This window comes from Eptatretus burgeri, chromosome 14 (genome assembly GCF_056783735.1).
Source record: "Eptatretus burgeri isolate ZD-2024b chromosome 14, Ebu_testis_v1, whole genome shotgun sequence".
Lineage (NCBI taxonomy): Eukaryota > Metazoa > Chordata > Myxini > Myxiniformes > Myxinidae > Eptatretus > Eptatretus burgeri.
In genome coordinates this window covers 22,248,974-22,275,400 of record NC_140974.1, presented here as the reverse complement: position 1 = coordinate 22,275,400, position 26,427 = coordinate 22,248,974, and the positions used below count along the sequence as shown (strand labels likewise).

The following is a 26,427-nucleotide window of genomic DNA, read 5'->3' as shown; positions in this document are numbered from 1 at the left end:
GCAGGTTGATCGGTATCTCAAGAAGATGAGGATGGGCCAGGCATTTGCCTGAGGGATGACCAGACGGAGGCCCCTGGAGTCTCGGCAGAAAGTGGATGCAGCGACGCGCTGCTCTGGCACATGCTCCCATACCTGACCTGACATAGCTGCCTTGGAAAGGGTTCAACACAGGGCCACTAGATAGATGGTGGGCCGACTCGACTCAGCTATGAGGAGTGGCTGACGGAGACACAGCTTTCTTTATACATTATAAAGGAAACGATTATAAGGGGATTTTCTCGAGATTTTGAAAATAGTGATGATGTTTAAGATCATGAAGTTTTACTGATATTAAGAATTTTACATAATAATCGAGATGTTAAGAAAATGAAGGGTATTGACAAAATAAGTGCAGAAGACTTTTTCAGCAGAATAGACAGAGATAGGGCCAGGAGCAATAGCTTGAGAGTGAAGAAGAGGAGAGTTAAGATGGTAGTGAGGCAAGCATCTTTCACTCAGCGAGTAGTTAATGCATATAATGGTCTCTCAGGAAAGGTAGTAGCATGAGAAACAGTAGATAAGTTTAAAGTAAGGATATAAGGACATTGGCAGGACTTGTCGGCAGCATGTGTGTGGATGGTTTCTGGTTTCTGGGGTTGGTGGAGAATAGGCATGATGGACCGAATGACTTCCTCCTGCACTAAAGTTCCTTGTATATATCCTTTTAAATTGTCTAACGATAGTTGACATTCCTCCAGTCATGAAAGGAGGTGGATGGAGATTTGAAGGTGAAACTATGGGCTTCGGTATACAGAAAAATTCTCCACAAAACGATAGATGAAATCAACAGAACATTGCATGAGGTATGCTCACCATCATGAGAAGCAAGGAGTAGCTGATGTTTCAGGAGTTAAAACTTCAGCATACCTCAATAAACGTCCTGGTGATGTCATCCATTGTTCTACCTGTCCACTGATGTGGACCAACATCAGCTTTCACCTGCAAAACTAGTTTTTTATCATTCTGCTCAAAACAGTAAACTTACGTGTGGCAACACGAGCTGACACAGGAATGCTCTGGTCACCATTGAGGATCGCAAACACACTGATGAGGTACTCAATTCCAGGCTCGAGTTGTTGCAAAAAGGCTGAGTGCTGGTCACCAGGGACGGTCACCTCCAACTCAATGCCATCAGGCAGAGTAGGGACGTACTTAATGTGGAACTCGTTCACTGCAGTTTCCTGCTCCCAGGCCAAGTCAATGGTGTGCGCTGACACATTGGTGACGTGTAGGTTCTCGGGTGGTGTGACTGCAACACGGGTCAACGAAAGAGTTGGTTTTCATGAGAATAAGGTCTATCTGGACCATCGTGCCGTGTTGCAAACTTATCTCAGCACCCTTGTATCACATAGATTCTGCTATATTACATAAAATTGAAATAAAATACAGAAAGGCAATTCGTGCACACAAAGGCTACCATGGCTATAATACATGCATGAGAAGAGAGCAGAAAAGGACCAAAGGAGTTGATTACACTTGAACGGAAAAGCAAACCAACAGCTTCCTGGAGAGATGCAACCAGAAAAAAAAAGAAAATTGCACACGTCAAGAGTCATGGATAAGCTGAAAAACAGAGGAAGGCAGGATGACTAACGAACACAGGAAGAAGAAATGGAAAAACAAAGAGACGCACAGAGATAGCATCAATGAGAACAAATGAGCTGTGTGCCATTAAAGGAAGGATGGGTTAGCAAAGAGAAAGAAGACATACTCTGGGGATCAAAATCAGGTGGAGGTGTCTTGAAGCAATGGAGGGAAAAACAAGGAATTGGGTTTGCTTCTCTCCTTTAGGACTCTATTAGTTACATTTTTTTTAACTAGAATGGTACTCAGAAGAGCACATACCTCTGCCAGGCTGAACAGTTTACGTTTGTATCCCATTGGTATGGTGGATATGGATACAGACCCAAACCGGAATCCAATCGGCTTGTTCTTGTTGCCTAGACAACTCATCCACCAAGTTTAGTCATAATCCGTCCATAACCTTTTGAAATATCATGCGATACCTATATCGCTTTTGGCCCTATCTCTCAATGCGGATCAAGAATCGCTTCAAAATTCTAGTATCCTGATTTATGATCCAGATATTCATCAAAATCTGTTCAATTGGTCCTTGTCACACCCAACCTCTCCACTAAATTTCACCAAAACCCTTCCATAACTTTTTGAGATATCCACTTTTTGAGAGACAGAGGTGAAAACATAACATCCACCTACATTCGGTGGTGGAGTTAAATATCCCCATCATCCTTTACTACTAAAAATCTGTGTTTGCTACTGACATAATTGTGCATAATTGTAAAATAACTTTCACCCTACTCAACTCATATCAATGAGTTTTTCAGTTGGGATGAGTTCTCCGTCTGTCAAAGTTGGGAATATGGAATCAGGAAAAGCATCCACCCCCATCCCACCCCCTCAAAGATTCATGCCCCCCTTTTTGCATCCCTCCTCACCCCTTAAACTTTATTCTTCATCTTGCTGAAAGTGAAATGTGTGCTCCTAGCTATCAATATGATTCAAATCATACGACCTAATGCGTTCCACACAGACAAAGAGACACAAAGAAATAAATAACAAATAAATCAGAACATGAAAATCCTCTTTATCTCTTTGCTGATGACTCTACCCCCTGCCGTACCATCTGCCATCCCTCAGATCGGCAAGCAGCAGCAGCCTCTTCACTCTCTCCAGATCTGGATAAAATCATAAGTTGGTCCAACACGTGGAACACGTCTTTCAATCCTGACAAATCTCACACTCTCACTGCGTCTCTCCGAATGGACCGTCTGGAACCCCCTCCCCCCCCCCACCCCATCCACTTTCTCAACAATCCTCTGGAAGAACTCCTTTCTTTAAAGCTTCTGGGTCTCACTATCTGCCATTATCTTTCTTGGGAAAGCAACATCTCCAAGCTTGCCTCCAAAGCCAGTCGCCGAATGGGCATCCGACGTCATGCAAAGTCCTGCCTTGGCACACCTGAGCTCCTGACCACATACAAAGCTTTCGACTGCAGCCTGATGGAGTACTGCTCTCCCCTCTGGGCTGGTGTTCCTGCTTCTCACCTTTGTCGGCTTCACACTGTGAAAACCAAAGCATTTTGGATCATTGTTATCTCCAATGGCTGAGTCTTTGGGTCATTCACTCTCTCACCACAGGCAGATCGGTGGTCTTTCTGTCTTCTACTGTCTCCTCTCCAGTCTCGTACTCCCTCTGCTCTGTCTGCGATATTCCCCCCCCCATATTTCCACAGGGTGCTCAAGGTCTGCCAGCAACCCCCTTCCGGTAAAACTACCAAAATCAAGAAACACTGCTCACTTTCACTCTTTCATTCCTCTTTTTTTTCTCGCCTTTGGACCAAACTCCCACACTCTCTTCAATCCCACTCTTCCCTCCAGGTCTTCAAAACAGCTGTTCACCACCATCTGATATCTTTCCCCATCCAAAACCACGATCTATTCTTCCCCCACTAATTCACCCAAACCCACCTCCTTCAAATTCCCCGCTTTCCTTCCTGAAAGTCCCTGTCATATGACCCGAAAGTCCCTGTAGTGTCCATCTTGTTGACCCCATGTACCCTGCCCCATCCCTCTCCTTTTCACAGGTCTCCTCATGTCTCTGTTCCCCACTGTTTTGTCCTTCCCTCCCCTGCCCCCCATTTTTCTTCAAAGGGTGGAACACGGATTGTGCGCCTCACAGGCAGCACCTCCATTTGCTATTTCACCCCCACCCCCTTCATCTTTCTTTCAGTGCCTTGTATCCAATGGCTTAAGGCACTATTATAAATCGAATTATTATTATTGTTGTTATTATTTACAATTACCAAGAATGACGAGTTTCTTGCTTGATGCACCTGCTGGAAATCAAAATGGTGGCCAATGCGATAATGAAGATGGTGGAAAGGCGAGAATGTGATGATGATTGGCTTTCAAGGGTATTTTCTGAGTAGCGACCGATGGGAATGACATCCTGCACAGACTTCGTGTACCTCCCAAATAATTATACAATGAAAGCCTCTCCAATGAGACAGGTACACATACCTTGAAAAGTAATGCAACGGATGTTGTTGTACAAGTTCCTTTGATATTCCCTTTCCTTTTTTATTTATTTAATTATGAGTTTAAAACATGCTTCCTTAGTTAAAACAAGCCAAGTTATAAGTCGGAGGCTGTTTGAGAACCTCCACATTTAATATCAGTGAGGTTGAAAGAACAGAGACATACCACCCTGACCATAGAAGTCACCATGGGATGTCATGCTGTGGAGTAACATTGAGGATAAGCTCTCAAGGTGTGTAAAATACTCCAATGGCTCAGGATCTCAAACAGTCTCTGACGGTCTAGACGAGCCTCGCACCACCGGCCTTCTCTTGGTGGGGTTGTTCTCATTAACGGGGTTTAGACGTTAAAAGAGGGGTCTCCTTTCTCCAAACTGAATCTACATGATATAAAAACGTTCCTTCTTTTTAAAAAAAAATGAAAAAAGTCATTTTAAGAATGCATTTCAACCCTTGTACCTCTTTCACAAATGCTACACATGTTCTCCTTCTGCTTCTGCTTCTTCAAAAATTTTTTTGAGGTATTTGTTTACTCTGCACCTCGTTCACAAACCTCCCTGCTCCATCCCCTACCCCTCCTCATACAGCACACAATTTCTCCATGCGTTTAATAAGCGTTCTAATCTCCCGTCCCATGATCTTTATCTCCGTCTGTCAAAGTTGGGAATATGAAATCAGGCAAAGCATCCACCCACATCCCACCCCCTCAAAGATTCATGCCCCCCTTTTTGCATCCCTCTTCACCCCAACCCCTAAATGCTTCCCCCTTATGCTTCCCCCAACCCCTAAACTCTCCAAAACTTTCACCTGCACACCACACAAACAAACATTCCCCTGCACCCCACACACTTAAACCTTCTGTCACACACTCAAACCTTTTATAGCACCACACACACTCAAACATCCACCGCACATTCAAACGTTCCCTCTAAAGTCAAAACCTCCTCCCAAAAGTCTCACCTTTCCCCCAACAAAGCCCCCCCCCCCACATCCTGCACCATCCCAACTCCCCACCCCTATCTCTAACTGTGTGGACCTCAAACATCCGAGGTCTACACTCTAACGTGACATCTCTCAATCCAGGTCACTGTCGATAAACCGGACATCAGCTGTTTAACAGAATCCTTTCCCCCACACGTCATCCACAACTCCTCAGTGTCTCCTCTGACTTGATAGGCCTGAACAATGCCGTGGCGAGGGTGTTGCTCTATACATGAATAACTCAATATCTTACTGCCATTGTACTGAGCTTACACCTCCCAACCCCCAGGAGTACCTCGAGATATAACTTCCCCTCCACTCCCACCTCATATTCATCTGCATGTTGTACCGTTATCCAAACAGTGACAACTCCTTCTACATCTCGCTCTAAGACAACGTGGACAAACTTTGAACCACTCATCGCAACTCTCTCTTTCTCAAATGTGGCCATTTCAATTGTCACCACACAACTTAGCTGGGTGTTGGTATCTCTGTCATCAGCCACAGCACTTCAGCAAAGAACTTCTGTGACAGCATGGGACTGACTCAATCTGTGAACTTTCCAACGTGGATTTCTCGCAAAGGCAAATCCTCTCTTTTGTTGCTGGTGATGACTAACTTTCCCACAAACGTCTCCAGCTTTTCCTCTGCTGCATTTGGTTCATCTGATCATTTGCTTGTGAAAGTCAACATCTCTCTGGCTATTCTCAGAGAGCTGCCTCAAAGCCGACGAGTCTAACATTTCACTCAAGCAGATTAGCAGGGAGTGCAAGCAGCCATCTCTCTTCAGGGCTGGTCTCCCATATCCATTGCTCCTGATATTAACTCAGCCTGGGGATTCTTCCACAGAAACCTGCTCTCTCTCATGCACAGATTCATCCCATATTGTCTTCAATTATCCTACCCTTCTTCCCACCCATGGTACACTGAATCCTGTCGTGAGGCAGTTGCTCTGAAAGAAATCTGCCTTCTCTTCCTGAAAGGCCAATCTGATCAAAGACAATCTCAGTGCATTCCAAAAAGTCTGGAACAAGTGTATGTCCACACTCAAGAGAGCCAGAAAACAACATCTGTACAACCTCAAGAATGAAATTTCAAACTTGTATCGCTCCACTAAAACCTGGTGGTATCTTGTTATGTCTGTCTCTGGAGCATGCTCCCCCTCCATCCCTTCCCTCTCTTTAAATTACACCACGGCCGACTCTGCTCGAGAGAAGGCTGAATGCCTCAATTCTGTGTTTGCTTCCAAATATTGTGTCCCCAAACCCTCACTTTCAGTATCCATCCTTCCCCGTCATTTATACCCTACTGCTCCTGGACTCTGTGTCTTTTGGAACTGAGAAGGTGAAGGCTTTTTCAACCCTCGACTCTCACTGTACTCTTCAACTGGACCGGACGCCATCAGCTGAAGTGCACAAAAACCTGCTCAGCTGCTCTTTCACATCCTCGCTCTGCCATTTTCACCATATCATTTGCCCTTGGTCATCTTCCGTCCACTTGGAAATCCAACAACATCACTGCACCACAAAGAAAAGGTGCAAAAACTGATCGCCTCAACTATAGACCCGTCAGTTTACTTCCGATCATCAGCACGGTCATGGAATACATCATTGCAGTTGATATGAAATCCTTCCTTTTCTCCAACAACCTCATCTCAGATCACCAATTTTGGTTTCAGACCAGGTCACTCCACCTTGGACATGCTGTTTTTACTCACCCAGCAATGAATGGACAAGGATCAGGGCCATCTCTCTAGACAGGTCTCATGTTTTTGATACAGTCTGGCATCGTGACTTACTCTCCAAACTGTCTGCCTATGGCATCCAAGGCCAACGACACACATGGCTTGGTGACTTCCAATACTCCCATAGCCAATGTGTGGCACTCAACGGAATCCTTTCATCTCTTCTCCCTGTCAAGGCTAGAGTGTCCCAAGGCAGTGCTCTGGCCCAGTCATATTCATGATTTTCATCAATGATCTCTCAGACTCTCTAGAAAATCCTCTTTACCTATTTGCTGATGACTCCACCCTCTGCCGTAACACACCTCATCCTTCAGACAGGCAGGCGGCAAACTCTCCCCTCTATTCAGACCTCAAAAAAAAACTCACAAGCTGTTCAAACACTTGGAATATGTTTTTCAATGCTGACAAATCTCACTCTCACTATCTCTCCCCAAAAAGACCGTCCGGCAAACTCTCCTATCTACTTTCTTAACAACCACATTTCAAAGTTGGCCTTCAAAGCCAGCTGCCGACTGGGCATCCTCCATCGTACGAAGTCCTTCCTTGGCACACCTGAACTTCTATCCACCTACAAGGCCTTCATTCACAGCTTGATGGACTACTCTCCCCTCTGGGCTGGCTGCCCTACTTCAGATCTTGATCACCTTGATGCTGGGGAAACCAGGGTCTTTAAGATTATTGGAATCTCCTGCAATGAAGCTGAGTCTATGGGCTTATCACTGCACTTCGCCATCACAGACAGGTCGAAAGTTTCTCAGTCTTCTACTGCCTCCTTTCTGGTCTTGTACCCTCTGCTCTTTCTGTGTTCTCCCCCTTCCGTTTCTGCAGGACTCACATGGTCCCATTGTCAACCCCCTTCTGGTAAAACTACTTAAATCAAGAATCACTGCTCATATCCACTCATTTATTCCACTTTTATTTTTTCCTCCTGCCTGTGAAACCAACTTCCACATCCATTACAATATCATTCTTCCCTCCAGGTCTTCAAGACAGCTATTCACCACCATCTCAGATGGTCCCCAATCCAAAACCATGATCTTTTCTACCCTCGCTAACCCCACCTCACTCCCTTGTCATTCTAATTTTCCAGTTTTCCCTTCTTGGAGTTTCCCTCTGGATCAATCTTGTCCACCTCTGCATGTGTGTTTTGCATCCTGTTTTTGTCTTACATCTTGATCTGTTCGGTGTACTCGCTCTTCAACAAGCCTCGACTACGTGCACACAAAAAAAACATCCAAGGTATGCTGATGATGATGCTCTGTTGGTAGAAAGTAAAAATGACTTGATGAAACTGCTGCAGACAATGAAGAAGGAAAGTGAAAAAGCTGGTCTTTATTTCAACCGAAAAATGGAGTAAAATCTTATCAATTGAGAAGATCGATGTATTCAAATTGGGAGAAGATCATGTGGAAAGAGTGGAAAGATTCATCTTCCTGGATTATATGATGGAAGTGAATGGAGGATGTGGAGGATAAATTAACAGACGGTTCGAATTGGGGCGAACAGCAATGTCTGGATGAACAAAGATCTGGAAAGATAAAGATGTGACAATTGAAACCAAGAGGAGACCGGTGATTGTTGTGGTATTTTCATTTGTAATGTGTGGATGTGAGTCATGGACAGTGAAAATGAAAGAAAGGAAGAAGATTGAGAGTTTTGAAATGTGGTGTTGAAGAGGAATATTAAAAATTCCACGGACTGCAAGAAGAGCAAACAAATCAGTGCTTGAGTAAATGAGACTACCGTGTGCATTAGAAGCACTCAGGCTGAAACAGAAAGTGTTATACTTCGGAAACATCATGCATGCAGAAAATAAACGTCTGGAGAAATCAACCATGTTGTGTAGGGTTAAGGGGAGAGGCAGACCGTGTATGTGCTGGATGGATGGGGTAAAAGCTGCAACCAAGCTGTCTCTGTCAGAGCTTTGGGAAGCAGTGCAGGGTTAGGATGTTTGGAAAAATCTGATCACGGATGTCACCAGAAGTCAAATATGACTTGAAGGAACTCAATATCTAATTATGAGTATGAAGAAAATTCCAGATCAAATTTGAAGTGTCCTCGCAACACATCCCTTTTGTAGAAGAAATTGATCATCATTATTTTTGAGTATGTTAGCTCTGTCAAAGCAGTATCTCCCTCAGGTTACAACACCATGGGATCTTTAACATCCAGCAAATTCTGGTAAAAGGGACACCCAGTTTAACATCCATCGGGGGACGGTCCATTGATGTCCATCAATGCCTCTCCCAGAATGCTAAACACCAGGATGACAGTTTATAGCTGGGCAGAGATTCGAACCCAGACTAGACAGCTCAGAGTTAAGTGTGCAAACCTCCAGGCTATTCCCCAAGTCCATAAATTGATTAAGAATGGAAATTCTTACCCTGTGCGCAGTCTTCACCACTGTAGCTTTCATCACAGATGCAGGAACCATTTACGCACACGCCTTTGTCATTACAGTTATTAGGACATGCAAATTCACTGCAATCGCGCCCTGCAAATCCTGCATTGCAAATGCACTCTCCATTGACACAACGCCCCCTGTTGCTGCAGCGTCCAGGACAACGCTTCTTGCTGCAGTCATATCCTGAGAACCCTGTTTGGCAAAGGCACTGCCCATTGATACATCGGCCACGATTGTGGCAGTCGTTTGGACAGAGAAGCTCACTGCAGTCATGACCCGTGTAGCCAGTGATACAGATGCAGGTTCCATCGACGCATTGTCCCCGGTCACTGCAATCATCAGGGCAACCCAGCTGTGAACAGTCTTCACCCATAAAACCGATGTCACAAACGCAAACTCCATCCGCACAATATCCATTGCCCCTGCAATCATTCGGGCATCGTTTCTCGAAGCAATTATCTCCTGTGAACCCGGGCTTGCACATGCAAACCCCATCGAGACATTTCCCTTGATTGCTGCAGTCATCAGGACAGCGTTTTTCACCACAGTTTTCACCGGTGAACCCAGCATCACAGATACATACACCGTCAACACAGCGTCCGAGGCCACTGCAATCACCGGGGCATTGTTTCTCTCCACAGTCAGTCCCTGTGTAAGGATATATGCAGATGCACACTCCATTGATACATTGGCCATTATCATTGCAGGAATTCGGACACTTCTTCATAATGCAGTCTTCTCCCGTGAACCCTGGGTGGCAATGGCAAACACCATCAACACAGTACCCATTGTCATTGCAATTATTGAGACATTTTGTCTGTCCACAATCTTCACCAGTAAATGGTTCATGACAGACACACACTCCACTCACACATTGGCCCCTGTCTTTGCAGTCACTGGGACAACGCAAATCGCCGCAGTCATTTCCCGTAAACCCCTCTTTGCAAATGCAGGTACCACTCATGCATTTGCCTCGGTCGTTGCAGTTACTTGGACATTGTCTTTCTGCACAGTTCTCTCCTACAAACCCCATATCACACACACATACACCGTCGATGCAGTGCCCATGGTTATTACAGTCACCCGGACACCGTTTCTCAGCGCAGTCTTCGGCAGTGAAACCTGAGTCACACACACATGCACCATTGACACACTGCCCGTGACCGCTGCAATTGTTAGGGCATTGCAAGTGTCCACAGTCTCGACCGGTGTAAGGTTTATTGCAGATGCACACTCCGTTTACGCATCGGCCTCTGCCATTGCATGAATTGGGACATGATTTCTCGCTGCAATCCAACCCCGTGAATCCTTCAAAGCAGGCGCATTCTCCGTTGATGCAATGGCCTTTGTTATGGCAACCATTGGGACACTTAACCTTCCCACAGTCTTCGCCAGTGAAGCCCTCTTCACAATAGCACTTCCCGTCAATACAGCGACCCCGGTCATAGCAATCCATTGGACAGAGCAGCTCCCCGCAGTAGAGACCTCCATATGCCGCATCGCATACGCACTCTCCGTCCACGCAAAGTCCACGATCGTTGCAGTTTTCGGGGCAGTTCGAGACCTGCTGAGAACAGTCTTCACCGATGAAGCCCTCCTCACAAATACAGGTGCCATCAACGCAGTGACCCCGCTCGCTGCAGTCTTCGGGGCAGCGTCTCTCACTGCAGTTTTTGCCTGTCCAGTCATTGTCACAAAAGCAGCCACAAATATCTAGGAGAAAAGTACCATGGCCACTGCAAGCTGGGAGGTAGTCCTTATGTCCAGCTGTTGGAGAAAACATGGACATGATTTCACAAAGATTATATTCAAAGTCAATATGTACATTGTGGGCTGATTGCACAAACTTTAAAAGATGCTAACAAATTCACAAGTGGTTTTGCTTCCAGAAGCTTAGAATCCAAATTCTTAATAGCGCTGCCCTCAAGTGTATACGCGCAGGCAATATCTGGGATGACAATCTGATATTGACAAGATAGTTCTTCTGAGAGCAGCTCGAGTCCATTGTCTCCCCACTAAATCACCACTGCACTCAAGCTAATCTTATAAGAACTACCAATCCAGAATGTTGATTAAGTAAAAGAAACACTTGTAATTTTCTCAGTGCCAAATATATTCTAATCCAAATTATCCAAACCGACCTGCAGCAGCAGCAGCAGCATCGCAGCATCCTCCCGTCGTTGGCTGGCACAACTGCCTAAGGGATGAGATTTCTTGCTCAAGGGCTTGTAAGCGGTTGAGAAGGCTCAGAACGTCAGGAGGAGGAGGAGAATGTCCAGATCCCGAACCCATGCACCCGCATGCCAGGTTAGGGATGTTGATGCGATGTGTGAATACAATATGGTTTCCAGGGTCCAGCGTTCGCTCCGTGGATGACCGGCTCTCACGGGTCTGAGTGGAGATCTGACAGGCAAGAAGTGAATGAGTTAGGCAGAACTGGATTGAAATTCATGATCGATGTCTAAAAACAATTTTGCATGCTATACGACCAAAAGTAATGGGACACACAATAATATTATCAGTATGTAACAATTCTAAGTACGCAGTAATTTAATATCTTGTCGGCCATCTCAAGTACATAATCACAGCTCGGTTCCTTACTCTAATATCTGCTACCAGGTTTTGATAGGTTGGAGATAGGATTCTCTTCCCATCCTCACATAATGCATCCTCGAGTTCTTTCAGAATTTTTTTCTTATTCTTTCATATTCAGCGCATGAATGTGGGTAGCATCATTTTCTGGGACGCCGCTGTGTAGTTTCCAGCTGGGTGGAGATTCAAACCCTGGCTAGACAGCTCAAAGGTGGCTGCGCATACCTCTAAGCCATAGGTTCAGGAGACCAACCGTATAATCATGAACAAGTTAGTTATACTGAAGAAAAGGACTGAGGAATGGGTGGTGTGGGGGAGCAATTATCGAAGGAGAAGGAAGCTAATTTCTTACCTTCGTCGATTCTCCATCACTGGGAGAAATGAACTCACCCCCCTGACTACTGGCATGACCACCACTTTTCACAGACACGTCACACAGCGAGCCCATTGCAGGTAAATTGATGTTGTAGATGTGGTTGAAGAGCACCGGCTCTTCACTGACACCATCTGTAAATGCCTCTAAGGTCTGCGGCCCCGTAGAATGAGCCTCAGATCGACGTGCCTGAAGCATCCGCAACACTCTGGCATCTACCAATGCCACAGACACCAAAAGCAGTAGCACAGGGCTGCCTTGTGGCATTGTGGCCACGTCCAGGAGATCCCCTCCTTCAGGTTAATATGCTGATCCACAGAAGACCGTCTGGTGCTCTTTTCCTCTCCAAAAAAAATGACGAGATCTTGGTCGTGTCTGTAAAACCTTGTTCGCAGACACAGAAGTCTGCATGCAGCTCGTGGTTTTCTAAAAAAAAAAAAAACATTTTAAAAACAATACATATAAACACAAAAAGTAATATCAACAAACATTTGAAGAATGACTGTGAGCTAACCTTCAAGCATTCCATTTGTTTCCATGAGAATGAGTTAAATGGGTACACAAAGATATGACACAGAGGTTTAGATATAGGAAGAGAGCATTTGAGCAGTCACATTGATGTTGCATCCACACCCCGTTAGCTTTTACTCAGCTTTTTAATTCATTAAATTTGGTAACTTAGTCAGCCAATAAAACTCAGTTCAAGAATCGACACATTGTTTACCTGTAATCTAAACCCGGATATCATTTTACAGTTTTTGACACAACTATCCTAAATGATCTGTTGCCAAGGTCTATGTAGGTGCAGTACCGGAAAAGAAGCTGCTTCTGCGAAATAAATAAAAACATTATCTTTTTCCATAAAGCGAGAGCACACCAGACAGCCGATTTAATATCCTATCCACAGGGTTGTGTGATATGCACTGGAGTAATAGCTGACTGTTAGTAGAATAAACAAGGATCCTCACAACCAAATTTTGTAATAGTCTTCTCTCAGTAAAAATCATTTCATCCTCGTCACACACCCAACCTCTCCACCAAATTTTGTCTGAATCCGTCAACAACCTTTTGAGATATCCTGTCACAGACAAATAAGTAAACAGCCAAACAGACAGTGGTAAAAACATAACCTCTGTCTACCTTGGGTGGCGGAGGTAATTAAAAATATTCTCGTCTCCAGATCCGAACCCGGATCTTCAGCAAAATTGAGTCACTTCATCCTTGTCACTCCCCCATTCCGTACAATAAGTTTCATCACAATTCATCCGTAACTTTTTGAGTTCTCGTACTATATATCGTTTTTGGCCCGATGGTGAAAAATCACTTACAAAGTAATAAAATTCTAGTCTCTAGACCCAGATCCGGATCTTCACCGAATATAAGTTGAATCGGTTCGTCCTTGTCATACATCCAACCTATCCACCAAATTTCGTCCGACTTTGTCCATCACTTTTTGAGATATCCTGCTCGCAGACAAACAGACAGGGGTGAAAATATAACCTCTGTCCACTTTCAGTGGAGGAGGCAATTCATGGTTCATTGACTAATTGTGAAAAATTGACAAAATATAACCAAAATGAACACATCTACCTATATAAAACACAGTGTATTGGGTCGCCGAAATAGGTGACCCTTATTGTCAGTAATTCTGTCTGTTTGTTCGTTTGTCATCAGCATAATTGGTAGTGAACGTGGGCGGATTTTGACCAAACTCGGGTGGTAGGTACATCTTATGACCTAGTGCTTTGGAAATTGTGATGGTTGCTAGGGACACTTTGGTTCCCTAGCAACAACCGAAAAACCGTCAAAATCGGTACCGTTCACGCGAAATCAATTCCGAAAGCCATTATCCCACGTAGGGTTATTAAATTTGGCAGGAATGATCTACAGGTGATGCTCTATCAAATAGATTCCGGTTTTTGTGATATATGGAATATTTACCCGCAGCGCCCCCGACAATTAGGGTATGCGCAAAAATTGGTGAAAATTGAAGGCCCCCTAGCGACCAGGTGAGTGCATCGATACGAATGAAACTTTGCAAGTTCATGGTACTCAATGAGTACGACAACTTTGCCTCAGGACATATTGACCGATTTCGCTTCGGTCAAGGGTCAAAGGTCAATTAGTGCAAAAATCGATAATATGCGAGAGCTGGAGGTGCTTTCGTGCCTAATGCTACTGCTCCTAGGGTTATGGACGGATGGTGATGAAAATTCACACTAATCGTCTGGAATTCATCGTGCACAAACGATTGAGCCGGATTTTCGATTGAGATTTTTGTTCACCCACAGCACCCCCTCGAACTTTGGGGATTTCCGATTGCAAACCGCATTTTCGGTACTTTTCATTCAAATGGATACCGAGTAGTTATCAGTAGATGGAACTGGATGAGATTTGATATGCATAATCTTAAGGTGATTCCTTATCCACTATATGACATCCATTTTGCTCTATATCTTATAGTTTCCATGCTCGGTGACCCATCGCCTCCTACTGGCTTGTATTTGTGTATTCGTCTGTCCCTTCATAAGAACAATTCGAGTATGGTTTTAAAGGCCAATCTTTTAACATGACTGTGTTCACTACAGTCTATTTTTGAGGATTAACAGACTCGACAAACACCTTCCATAAAAGAGTAATTACATCTCTTCCATTGGAACTGCAGAACTCCATTGGAAGTTGTTTTTTTTAAAATAACAATAAATACAAGATACAGGGAGGTGAAATTCACTGCACGTGATGTGCAACGCACATAGAGTAAAACGAGTGTTCATTTACATCCATAGGATGTCGAATAAATAAAGAACATATAAGCACACCTGATGCGAGGCCAAGGTTTCGGACTTTGGCAAGCTCACGAGGCTGTACTGTTGAAATGAAACATCCCAGAAGTAAAATAAAATAGGATTAGATAATTTGTACATGTAGTACCGAAATTTCGGAAAGGCTCTTATGAGAGTCTTACTAGCTCAAGCTTAACCCTTAAATGCTTACAAAACATCGTTGTCTGCACACAGCTAATCTCCCATTTAAATAGCAATTTAGGAAGGGAGATAAACAGCCGATTAGCTGTGAAACATCACACGTATCTACACGTCCAATTGAAATGATGCACTTGCATTGAATCACAGCACCACAGACAATTGTTGGAAGGGATTCGGCACATTGCTCCTCATTGTAGGTTGATATAGGTCATCTTACACGAGAATCAGCAGCCCACAAAATGATTCCTTTGAGAGTCTGTAACTCCAGACAAATTTGATATTGTCATACTTCTCCAGATGATTGCATCTGTCCTCGAATATTCTCAATGCATTTCAGTGAACTCCCCTATTCCTATCCTCTTCTGCCTCCTCTTGAGCTAATTCAAGCACCCCTAACACAGCCATATTCACTATGCCATGTAAACTATCAATTATAAGCCACGAAATTGTTGCTTAAAGGCCTTAAACACACTCTTTAATATGCCCTTGCAGGCATGTAAAAGTTTAATTGTTCTTTAAATGCTATTAATTCGGTTTTGATCACACGTTCGATAAACACTCTTTGTCGATAAACACTCAACTAACTTTGAATTGGTGATCATTGCACTATTAGCGATTCAACATGCGTTTAACTCTTAAACGCCTTTCGTAAATTTGGCCCCAAGTGTTTCCAAACAATGCTTATTGCTGCGAAACATCATATCTTGTAGTTTAATAAAATAACTCCAACCCATCAAAGGGCTTCTATATTCGTTTAAAGGGGAACCCAAAGGCAATTTTTTTTTTTTTTTTACTGAAAACCTTTGAAAATCATTCATGGCGATATAATTGAAGGGAAAAAAGTTTGAATATTTTTGGCAATCATTTTGTGATTGCCCGAAAGCAATCACAAAAAAAGCCGTAGAGTGTCGATTTTTTTACCAATGGCATTACACTCATAACCCACCTTGATCCAAATGGCGGCTTATATAGAGAAACACTGTATTTCAAGCTCGGAATCAGATACTGATTCCACCGTCATTAGCAACTCTCAATGTTCTCAGTATGTTGAAACTGATCAGTGGGATTTTGCAGAAACGATTGTAGACAAAATTAGTGATGGAAAAGTTTTCAGGTGAATCATGGAGCCATCATTTTGAGCCTTATTTGAGCGATTCAAATGAAGATTTGGCAATTCGCGCATTTGGCAATTCGCGCATTACGTTCATCCAAGCCCATCCCTCGGAGCACTGCAGTTAGAGCAGAGAGTGGTAGGCTCTTGACAGAGGAGTCTGAAGTGAAGGCCCGCTGGGCCGGTTACTTTGAGCGGTTGTACCAGGCTGATCCCCCAGCTGTCGAGTTGGACGTCAAGGGTGTTACAATCCCTGTTGCTGACCCTCGAATCAACTGTGGTCCACCATCGCTTGTGGAAACATGGGCTGCGGTGAACCAGTTGAAACGGGGCAAAGCTCCAGGGATCTGTGGCATCCATGCCGAACTTCTCAAGGCTGGTGGAAATGCTGCACTCGCGTCGTTGCATGCAGTTTTGTGCTCTGCCTGGAACACAGGCATCATCCCAACTGACTGGAAGAGGGGCCTTGTTGTCCCTCTCTGGAAAGGGAAGGGTGATCGCCAAGACTGCAACAACTACCGAGGGGTGACGCTGCTCTCAGTGCCGGGCAAGGTCTTTGCTCGGATAATTCTTGATAGGGTTCGCCACCATCTGCTTGAGCACCAGCGTCCAGAGCAGTCAGGCTTTACACCAAAGAGGTCAACGATTGACCGTATCCTTGCACTTCGTGTCCTCACCGAACGCAGACGAGAGTTTCGGCAGGGGCTGCTTGCAGCCTATGTTGATCTCTGTAAAGCGTTCGATTCAGTGAATCGGGATGTCCTCTGGAGGATTCTTGGTCTTCGTGGGGTGCCACCAAAACTGATCGATCTGATGTCTGAACTCTACTCTGGTACTGAGAGTGCTGTGAAGTGTGGTGGTACCATCTCTGACTTATTTCCAGTTGTTACTGGAGTTCGTCAGGGGTGTGTACTTGCCCCCACACTTTTCAGCACTTGTATGGACTGGATTTTTGGGAGGATGTCGGAGAGATCAAGTTGCGGTGCATCGTTTGGCAATGTCAAGATCTCGGACCTTGATTTTGCAGATGATGCAGTCATCTTTGCGGAGACTTTAGACATCCTCTTGGGGGCCCTCGAGGTGCTGAATGAGGAGTCGGAGCCGTTGGGATTACGGATTTCTTGGGTCAAAACAAAGATCCAGGCTTTCGGTGACATCTTGGATGCTGCTGTCCTGTCTGTGTCTGTTTGTGGTGAGGATGTTGAGGTCGTGGATAGATTCACTTACCTTGGCAGTGATATTCATGTCTCCGCAGGTTGTGAGCCGGAGGTCAATAGACGTCTGGGTCGGGCCTGGGGAGTCATGGATTCACTGGATCATGGGGTGTGGCGCTGCCGGTACCTGTGCGGGAGGACGAAAGTCCGAGTCTTCAGGTCCTTGGTACTTCCAGTCTTGCTCTATGGGTGCGAGACTTGGACTTTGACCAAGGATCTGAGACGGAGACTTAATTCCTTTGGTACCAGGTGTCTTCGGAGAATCCTTGGCTATCGCTGGTCGGATTTTGTGTCCAACGAGCGGTTGCTGAGAGAGACTCGGATGAGATTTGTTACCTGCATAGTCCGTGAGCGTCAGCTGCGGCTGTATGGACATGTGGCTCGTTTTCCTGACGCTGATCCTGCTCACCAGATTCTCTCAGCGAGGGAGTCTCATGAGTGGAGGAGGCCAGTGGGCCGACCACGTGCCTCATGGTTGCAGCAGGTTGACCATCATCTCAAGGAGATGGGGATGGGCCTGGCATCTGCCTGGGGGATGGCCAGACGGAGGCCCCTGGAGTACCGGCGGAAAGTGGATGCAGCGACGCGCTGTTCTGGCACATGCTCCCATACCTGACCTGAAATGAAGATGGAGACGAGGGAGGTGTTAGCGAAGATGAAAATGCCGGTCCCATGTTCTCTACAGATTGGTAGGTTTTGTTTTTCCATTCAAATGATGGTTTATGAGGGATTAGTATTGATTGATAAATCAGAACTTATATGACTCCAGCAGAAACACAGCACAGACATGGCATGGACACAGGCACGGCATGCCATGGACAGGGTATGACACAGCAAGGACACTGCCCAGGCACACTCGGACACCACTGACAAAATGGCCAATGCATGCTTTGCCCCACTGTCACAGGCTGACCAAGTGTCCTGAATGTTACAGGATTGTCCCATTTCATACCTTACTGGGCCGCCATTCTTGTCCGTGGCTGTGCTGTGTTGGGTCCCACCATTGTGTCCGTGCTATGCCATGTCCCCACCGTCGTGTCCATGCTGTATCATGTCCCACTGCTGTGTCCATGCCATGCTGTGTCACTGTGTCAATGTCCCACCCCAGTGGAGGGAATGGGGGAGTGGTGCTTGTGTTGTGGTGGTGGTATTGTAGGGATTGGAGGCAAGGTGGGGTGTTTGATTCATCACTCAAATTGCCCGTATACATGCGCTGATAGCTGGGTGGAGATAGTCTTACAGTTTTGAGTGATGGCTGTTTCTTAATAGGGATTATGGTATCCTTTTTCAATTGTGGTGGATAACCACAACATCTCACCATCTCTGTTGTTTCATAACAGTACCCTGTAACATGTTACGAGAACACAAGTGAACATTTTGTAGGCCCGATCCACACTTGGGTATTTCGGACAAACCTTGTCCAATTTCTGGCAAACTTAGAGTGTTTTTGCCTTTGGTGTAGCATGAAACCATCTTGGTTTTGTATAACTATACAAGCACCAAGGATGCATCAACTCGGCATACTTGTGGAACCTGGAGATTTTTTTTGCCATTTTAGTCAAATCGTATCATGATGTAACCCGGACGCAGTATGGATATGGTGGTCGGCTCCCAGGTGTGACGTCATGGCTAAGTGTGAAAAAGAAGAATTCCCTTTATAAATCGCAAATCGGAAAAAGAAACGTCATATCTGTTTTGTCGAGTATCACTGGATAGATTTGCGTCCAGGTTATCTGAACATTTAGGTTCCCCTTTTAAAATAAAACACACACTGAAGGGAAGTTGAGAATTCACCACTGCAACTGTTAGCACACTGATTAAAATATTGCAATTACATAAGTTATGTAATTCTGGTATTTTTCATAACCTAACTGTTAATATTGAGAACAATTCCAGCAGCGTTGAGTCCAGTGTGTTCATCACCACCGCAGCTTGATTTTGGTGAGAAGAGTGCATGTTATCAGCGGTGTTGAAACTCAGAAATCACATGAAGTTCACCACCAGGACATTCCACCAAAGCTGGATGATTGAGTCCAAGGTCTTGCAAAAGATTGGGCATTTTGCTGACCGATCGCAGCTAAAAGCTCTTTGGACCATGGTCCGTGGTGGAGGTAGTCCCTCATTTGCTTTCATTTCCACAATTGGCAGCACAATATGCGGAAATCACCAATATTACATCTCAGTATGCAAGACATCCTCATGGAATTAGATGAGGGTGATAAAAGTGAAAACTAATATAAAGGGTAGGGGAGTCTGTGAAAACAAGGAAACATGGAAATGAAGCTGAGAAGAGAGAAGTGGAAGAAATGGAGAGGAATCCATGGGAAGTGGAAGAGGAAGGCTGAGGGGGTCCAAAAGCTTCGTCCTTTTGCATTATATGTAATATGTAAATTTTCCACGAGAAAGGCCAATTTAACAAACCCCCCAAAACTCCAGATGGTTTATAGAATTATTTAGGAGCCATCTATTTATTATGGCGAAGCCACCAAGTTGGGGGACAGGGACATCGATCAAATTAACTTCCTTAAATAATTTTAGTGTTGATTGAAATTGCAGTATTTGCCTCTGATCCCTCTTTAGAGGACCACTGCGGTACTTATACAGGGAACAATAAGGGACAGTCAGCTTAGCATCAACACGAAACTGTGACATGTTCCACGATGAGCACCACATGATGGCGCCACAATAGAACAGCAATTTATCAGTCTCATCCAGTTCCATTTGGGATCAAAGCCAAGGGTCAACAACAGCAACACTGGGTTTAAATTGGCACCAATGGCGCCTCGGCACCTGGTCCACATTCAGAAAAGGCCCATAACGACAAATAAAATGTTTTTTTTTTTTAAGTATATACATTGTGATACATTTCAATAAAGAGTGTCTCAGAAGTCTGGACCCAAGAGAAAAAAAAATACACATTTTACTTTTAATTTATTAAATTTTCAAATTGATTTCCTGTTAACTTGCACGTATGTTTCTCTGAACGTTTCTTAAGAAGGAAAGACTGATGTCAGCACATTCCTTCGGAATGTTTTCCTTCAGTTCTGCTATACTGCTTGGTCTTGTTCTATAAACCACGGATTTCAGTGAAAAAAATTCCAGTGGTGTTAGTTAGATCTGGAATACGTGAGGGCCATTCTACTGGGCCACTGTACCCTATCCACCTAAAAGATATTGTTTAATCCAGCCAGTTTCGGATAGTCGTAGCATAACGTGTTGGTGCCCTGTCCTGTTGAAATCACACTTTTCTCAACTGCGCAAAAGCCATATCATACAAACAAGGAACTAAAACCTATTGTGACATTGCGAGGTAGCTAGCAGCGGAAACAGTCTCTTCGTAAAAGTAGGGGCCGAACAAAATGTCACCATGAATGGCACACCACACCATAATTTGAGGTTCATATTGAACATGAGCTTCATCAGTCCAATTAGGATTCTCATCGCTCCAATTTTGGTAAATATGACGGTTGACTCTCCCGGTATAATGGAATGAGGCTTCATCACTGAACATGATGTGAGATAACAATGTTGGTTCAAAATCAAGTCTATGCATTACCCACGAACAAAATCCCATACTTCGATCGGCATCATCTCCATGAACAGCTTGAACAAAGGTAACCTTACATGGGTGGTGTTTGTTTGCCTCTAAAATTCTTGCAGCGGAAGAACGGCTAACTCCGGCTTCTTCACTAATTTTTCTCAACGAATTTTTGGGGGTTTCTTGCAACCACTGCAAGAACATTTTCAGAATTGGTTCCATCTGTAGAAGAGTGAGGACGACCAGTACAAGATTTATCAGCAATTCTTCCAGTTGCTTTCAATCGTTGTAACACGTTACTGACGAACCATTGACTTGGGTGCTTCTCAGGGTGTTTCTTCAGTTCGAGCCCCTTCTGTTGAATTCACACCAGGTGGGGTTGACTCAGCCTGTCATACTTCTGAGTTTGGGGAAATGAGTACCAGTGTCCTGGTAATAGAGGACACTGCATCAACAGCACAGCTATTCCCCCAGCAAATGATGCAACCAGCAGCCACAGGCTGCACAAGATAGCTAGCGAGAAGAAAAGAAAAGGCTGCACAAGAAAAGATCACCACACTCCTAAAATGAAAATATTCAACCACATGTAATTTCCAGGATTTTCAACGATGGATGGTATTTGTGTGAAAAACTATCATTTGTATAACTTGAACATAGATAAAAAATAAATTTATTTGGCCGAGGCCGAGCAATGAGGTCGAGGCCATTTGTTCCTGATATTTGAAACACCCTGAAACTCATGCCTACAGAAAACTGATTTTTTTGAACGCTGGCTGCATTTTCCATCCAATCATCATGTAACCTTGTTGAAAAAAATTATCCATGGGTAGGTGCCCTATGTTGAAAGTGTTGTGTCAATTGCACAGGCGGTTGTGGAGAAAATTAATTTTAAAACGAATAATGGTGAAAAGGTGAGTTTCTATAATTTCCTTTACCTTCTCCAACCAATGCAATACAAGCAATTCCATTAACTAATGCTATTACCACTACTTTAACGGTTCCAATTATTGTCACCTTTTTGTGTGTTTGTGAGGGTGGGGGAGAAGGGGGAGGGAGGAGGGGGTACTTTTTGGGGCCAAGTCTTTCACGACCAGGGGGGCCAGGCCTGACATTCGACTGAAGCTTATTTGAGCAGGAATTCGTAATTTGTTCAAGATGCCGGGGACAACTCACCTGTTTTCACAAAAGACACCATGGGTTAGTTAACGTTCACCAGACACCATTGCTGGAAAATGGGTCCTCTCGAATAACGCCCTTCCTATAGATTTATACCTCGCCCTGCATGTGAGGCACCAGAGTAACAGTTTATGGTCAGGTGAAAATTCAAACACAGGGTAGACAGCTCAGAAGCAAGTGTGCATGCATACCTATAATTATAGGTATGGATTATAATCCATCCTGCCAGCCCAGCAATTAAACTATGTAACTGTGTTGCCACCCTAATCAATTTGCAGTCAGCAAAAATATTCTTTTCCCCTATTTTTGGTATCTCAGTGCAATATAAAAACTATTTTTCCCCCAAAAATAGCAAAAGGATACATTTCCTTTCCTATTTATTAAAATTATTTTGGAGATTTAGGTGGTTACAGTGCAATTTTTTCATGAAATTTTCCATACTTTATTATTTTATACCAAAGTGGTTGCAATTTTTTCACTAATTTTTCCATACTTTGTTGTTTTATACCAGTGGTTGCAATTTTTTCACTCTTTTTTCCATACTTTGTTGTTTTATACCAAAGTGGTTGCAATTTTTTCACTAATTTTTCCATACTTTGTTGTTTTATACCAGTGGTTGCAATTTTTTCACTAATTTTTCCATACTTTGTTGTTTTATACCAGTGGTTGCTATTGTTTCACTAGTTTTTCCATACTTTGTTGTTTGATACCAAAGTGGTTGCAATTTTTTCACTCTTTTTTTCCATACTTTGTTGTTTTATACCAGATTTGCTGCTATTTTTTCACTATTTTTCTGTACTTTGTTTTTTTTACACAAAAGTGTAAAGCTGTGAACAAGTTTGTTCACTTGTTAACAGCTAACCCTAACAGCTTTGTCTCTGAACGTGTCCAGGCAGTATTTATGTCTGGACGGGAGTTTGTCTCTGGACATGTCCAGGTGGAGTTTGTCTCTGGCCCGTGTTTATAGAATGACCGATAGAAAATGGATTTCAGACATTATTTGGTTTCCATCTTCAGTGTTTTTCCTTTATAAGAAACAGTATGAATCGTATTTGACGCTCCACTGCACGTCTGCTTTCCCTTCGTCTCACCTCTCGCTCCCTTCCCTACCCCTCCTCGCTCCCCCACCCCTCCTTGCTCCCCTCCCTCCTCACTCTCTCCCCTCCCACCACACTATTTTTCTCTCCCTCCTCTCCCTTTCTCCCACCCCTGTAATATTCCCGCCAGCGAAGCGATGGGTGATATTTGCTTGTAAAAAATAAATCAATAAAATTAAAAAATGAAGTAATCACAAGTAAAATAAAGCTTTGGCATTTCTGAACAAGTAAAATTGTATTTTCGCACAAAAAGTTGATTTATTACAGCAGTTGACCTTTCACTACTCTTCAATCACAACCTATATATAAAATCAATAGATTGCGCTTATGCGAAAATAATGAATGAGTTCAAAAGGTTCGACATTGTGCTCTTAAGTGACTTACTAATTGATTTCCAACTCCCAACCATTTCTCCATTCAGGTATCATCAGGGCCCTCCCAGGCTCTCAGTCACGAAACCGCATGAAACCCCATTCCCAACACTGCTGGCTGGAGTTCTTTGTCCTCCTGGGCCACGAACGACATTTCCACGTGTGCACAATGAGAACTTTTATTTTTACAAACTTTATTCCCCTCTTGATTTGTCCCTCCCTCCACCTTGCCCATCGAACAGTCCATCCATTCTCTCCCTTGAAGACCCATATTGCCGTGAATGTCACATCAGAGTTATGTGTGACATGACCGACTCCTTTAGAGAGTCCAGTGAGAGCAATGAGTCTGCACTTGTTATATGTATGATAATGACGCAACTCACTTTGATGGATTCCCCATAACAGGCAATGTGCTTGATGTATGATCTAAGATGACGTTGGAGGCAGACATCCTGATCAAAGCGAGTTAAAGGTTTCACTTTCAGATGAAATAGTAATCGTTTCACGACGTCGGAAGAACATTGAAAAATTAAAGTTGAAACAAGTGAAGGGTCTGCACTCCAGAAAGACCACACATATACACAATATTATATAATTAATCCTATGCTCTTCCAGCCAAAGATGGCTGCCTAAAGCAACCAACAAAAGGTACAAAAGGTAATCCCTTTGCTGATAAAGGGCATAAGCCCTCCTTAAGCAAGGCAGCTCTTCTCCAATAGGTATCCTGATCAGCCTGTTTCTTCTGTCTGGTCTGAGCCAACTTGACTATGTCAAAAACCGAAAAGAGTGACAACAATGTCAGGCTTACAAAAAATGAAAAAGCATACAGTGTAAGTTAGTATGTTTTGTCAAGTACTTGTAAAACTGTTTTTTTAAGTGTAATTCTTCTTTATGTTTGTGTTGTAAAGTTTTTAGACCTTGTGAAACTTTTGTCATGTGACAGGTAAGACTTTTGTTGTTGATTGTGAATGCTTATTGGGATGCAAATCAAAGTACATTATTTCTCTTCTCACTTGTGGAGATTGTGGATTGCAATATGTTGGTAAAATTTCTCAATATTTACATCAACGTTTGAATGGACATCAGTCTGATGTATCGTCTGGTATTAAGAGATACTAGCGATACCCATGCACATGCACGGGTTAGTAGTACAACATAGCTGGTAGCAGACGACAGACCGTACACGGAGAATGACAAAAATACGCATTGTGCAAAATGCAAGTGGTACTATGGAACGCCAAGACTTCCCAAACATTCTCGGCATGTCCGCTAAGTGCCACAGCAGTTTCATAGGGATCGTGTGATGGTGAGCCGAGTTTTTAGTGTGCAAGCTTGGTATTATAATAGAGATTTATATAATAATTTCAATGAAGTTGGGCATGTTTTTAGTCGTTTTTCCATTCAAATTATAGACTCAGTTAATGCTAATGATTTTGATAATAAAGAGGAGTGTAATTTTGAGCTTGGAGACAAAGAGGCTTTCGGATTAGGACCCTATGTGAGATGTCACCTTTGGGCCTTAATGACAGGGTACAAGGTACTGGGTCAGTTTCTTAAGGTAATGTTTTCAGTTACGAGTATTTTGCTAATACAATCAAAAGGAGACCCAGAGGTTATGGGCTTCGTAGTTTATGTCGTACAGCTCAAAAAATTGAAATTTCAAGGATAATTGATAAACTTAAAGGTTTTTCATGATTTTTATGTTCTTCTGAGGTCATGTTCCAAACAAGTCTTAGCAAATATTCTCCGGATTTGAGTAGGTTCATATGACGTGCTCGTTTTTGATTGGAGCTTTTGTAGCAGGGTTTTGGTAAAGTCGTCAACTCCCAAAGTTGATGGGATCTGGGAGTTCTTAATTTGTAGGGATTTTTTTTTTCCAGCAAGCAGGTAGATAGGCTTCAGCTTCATTATATTGTTACGGCTGTGGAAATTCGCACAACACCATAAAGGTCCGGAGTTCAGTTAAATCGATAAGTCTGTGTTCAGTTAGATTTCCCCACCATTGTTTAATGGGAATTATTCGTGTCAGAAGGGTGTGATCCTTTGAGGTAGTGTTTTTCTTTTTCTATCGTTATTTTGGACCAACCACATCTCAACCACCATTACAACAACCACCTTAAGCACAACGCCAACCATGCTACCATCACAATAACCACGATCGCCTCAACCATCAACCACAACCAAACTACCACCACCAACATCGCTCTCAACAATCACTTCACAGCAACCTCCACCACAACCCCTCCACCACAACCACATACGCCTCTCCACAAACCACGCCATCCTCACCACTTTACCCCCAATCACCAACATCGCCTCACCACCTTCTCCACCCCAATCACCTAACCACCTTCGCAACCACAACGCCAACCACCAGTCATGCCACAACTACAAGCAACCACACCACAATCCCACGCACCAACGAATAGCATTTGCGAAAGCCAGCGCAACGCGAGCAAAAAGAACAAGGAGAAACCTCCAATGGTGCGCGGATTTTTCGGATTTTTCCGAATTTCGGATGTTTCGGATTTCGGAATTTCGAATTTCGAAAATCCGAATTTCGGATTTCAGAAAATTTTTCCGAATTTTTCGGATTTCGGATGCGCGGATTTTTCCCGCCCATTTTCTCCGCGCTTGGTGTGGGGGAGGTGCGATCTGAGCAGAGGTCAAAGGTGAGAAAGGGTGGGGCCTCTTTTTGGGGGAATGATTTCCTTGGACCTGATCCAAGAATGATTTCTCTCGCCCC

At 43.8% G+C, this 26,427-nt stretch overlaps 1 protein-coding gene across 8 annotated transcripts in view; it reads right to left on the bottom strand.

Moving 5' to 3' along the window:
- LOC147012777 (tenascin-N-like) overlaps positions 1-26,427 on the bottom strand; it is a 342,994-nt gene that overhangs the window by 242,376 nt on the left and 74,191 nt on the right. For 7 of the 8 annotated variants that reach the window (XM_085853955.1, XM_085853961.1, XM_085853957.1 and 4 more), the window contains exons 2-5: positions 12,170-12,616; positions 11,367-11,628; positions 9,205-10,992; positions 1,025-1,288 (exon numbers count right to left, since the gene is read on the bottom strand). In XM_085853955.1, the coding sequence (XP_085710081.1) occupies positions 1,025-1,288; positions 9,205-10,992; positions 11,367-11,628; positions 12,170-12,457 (2,602 nt within the window). In that variant the 5' untranslated portion in view covers positions 12,458-12,616. Of the gene's footprint in view, positions 1-1,024; positions 1,289-9,204; positions 10,993-11,366; positions 11,629-12,169; positions 12,617-22,210; positions 22,333-26,427 lie in introns of those variants that run through there. The other variant, XM_085853954.1, reaches the window with a different exon arrangement.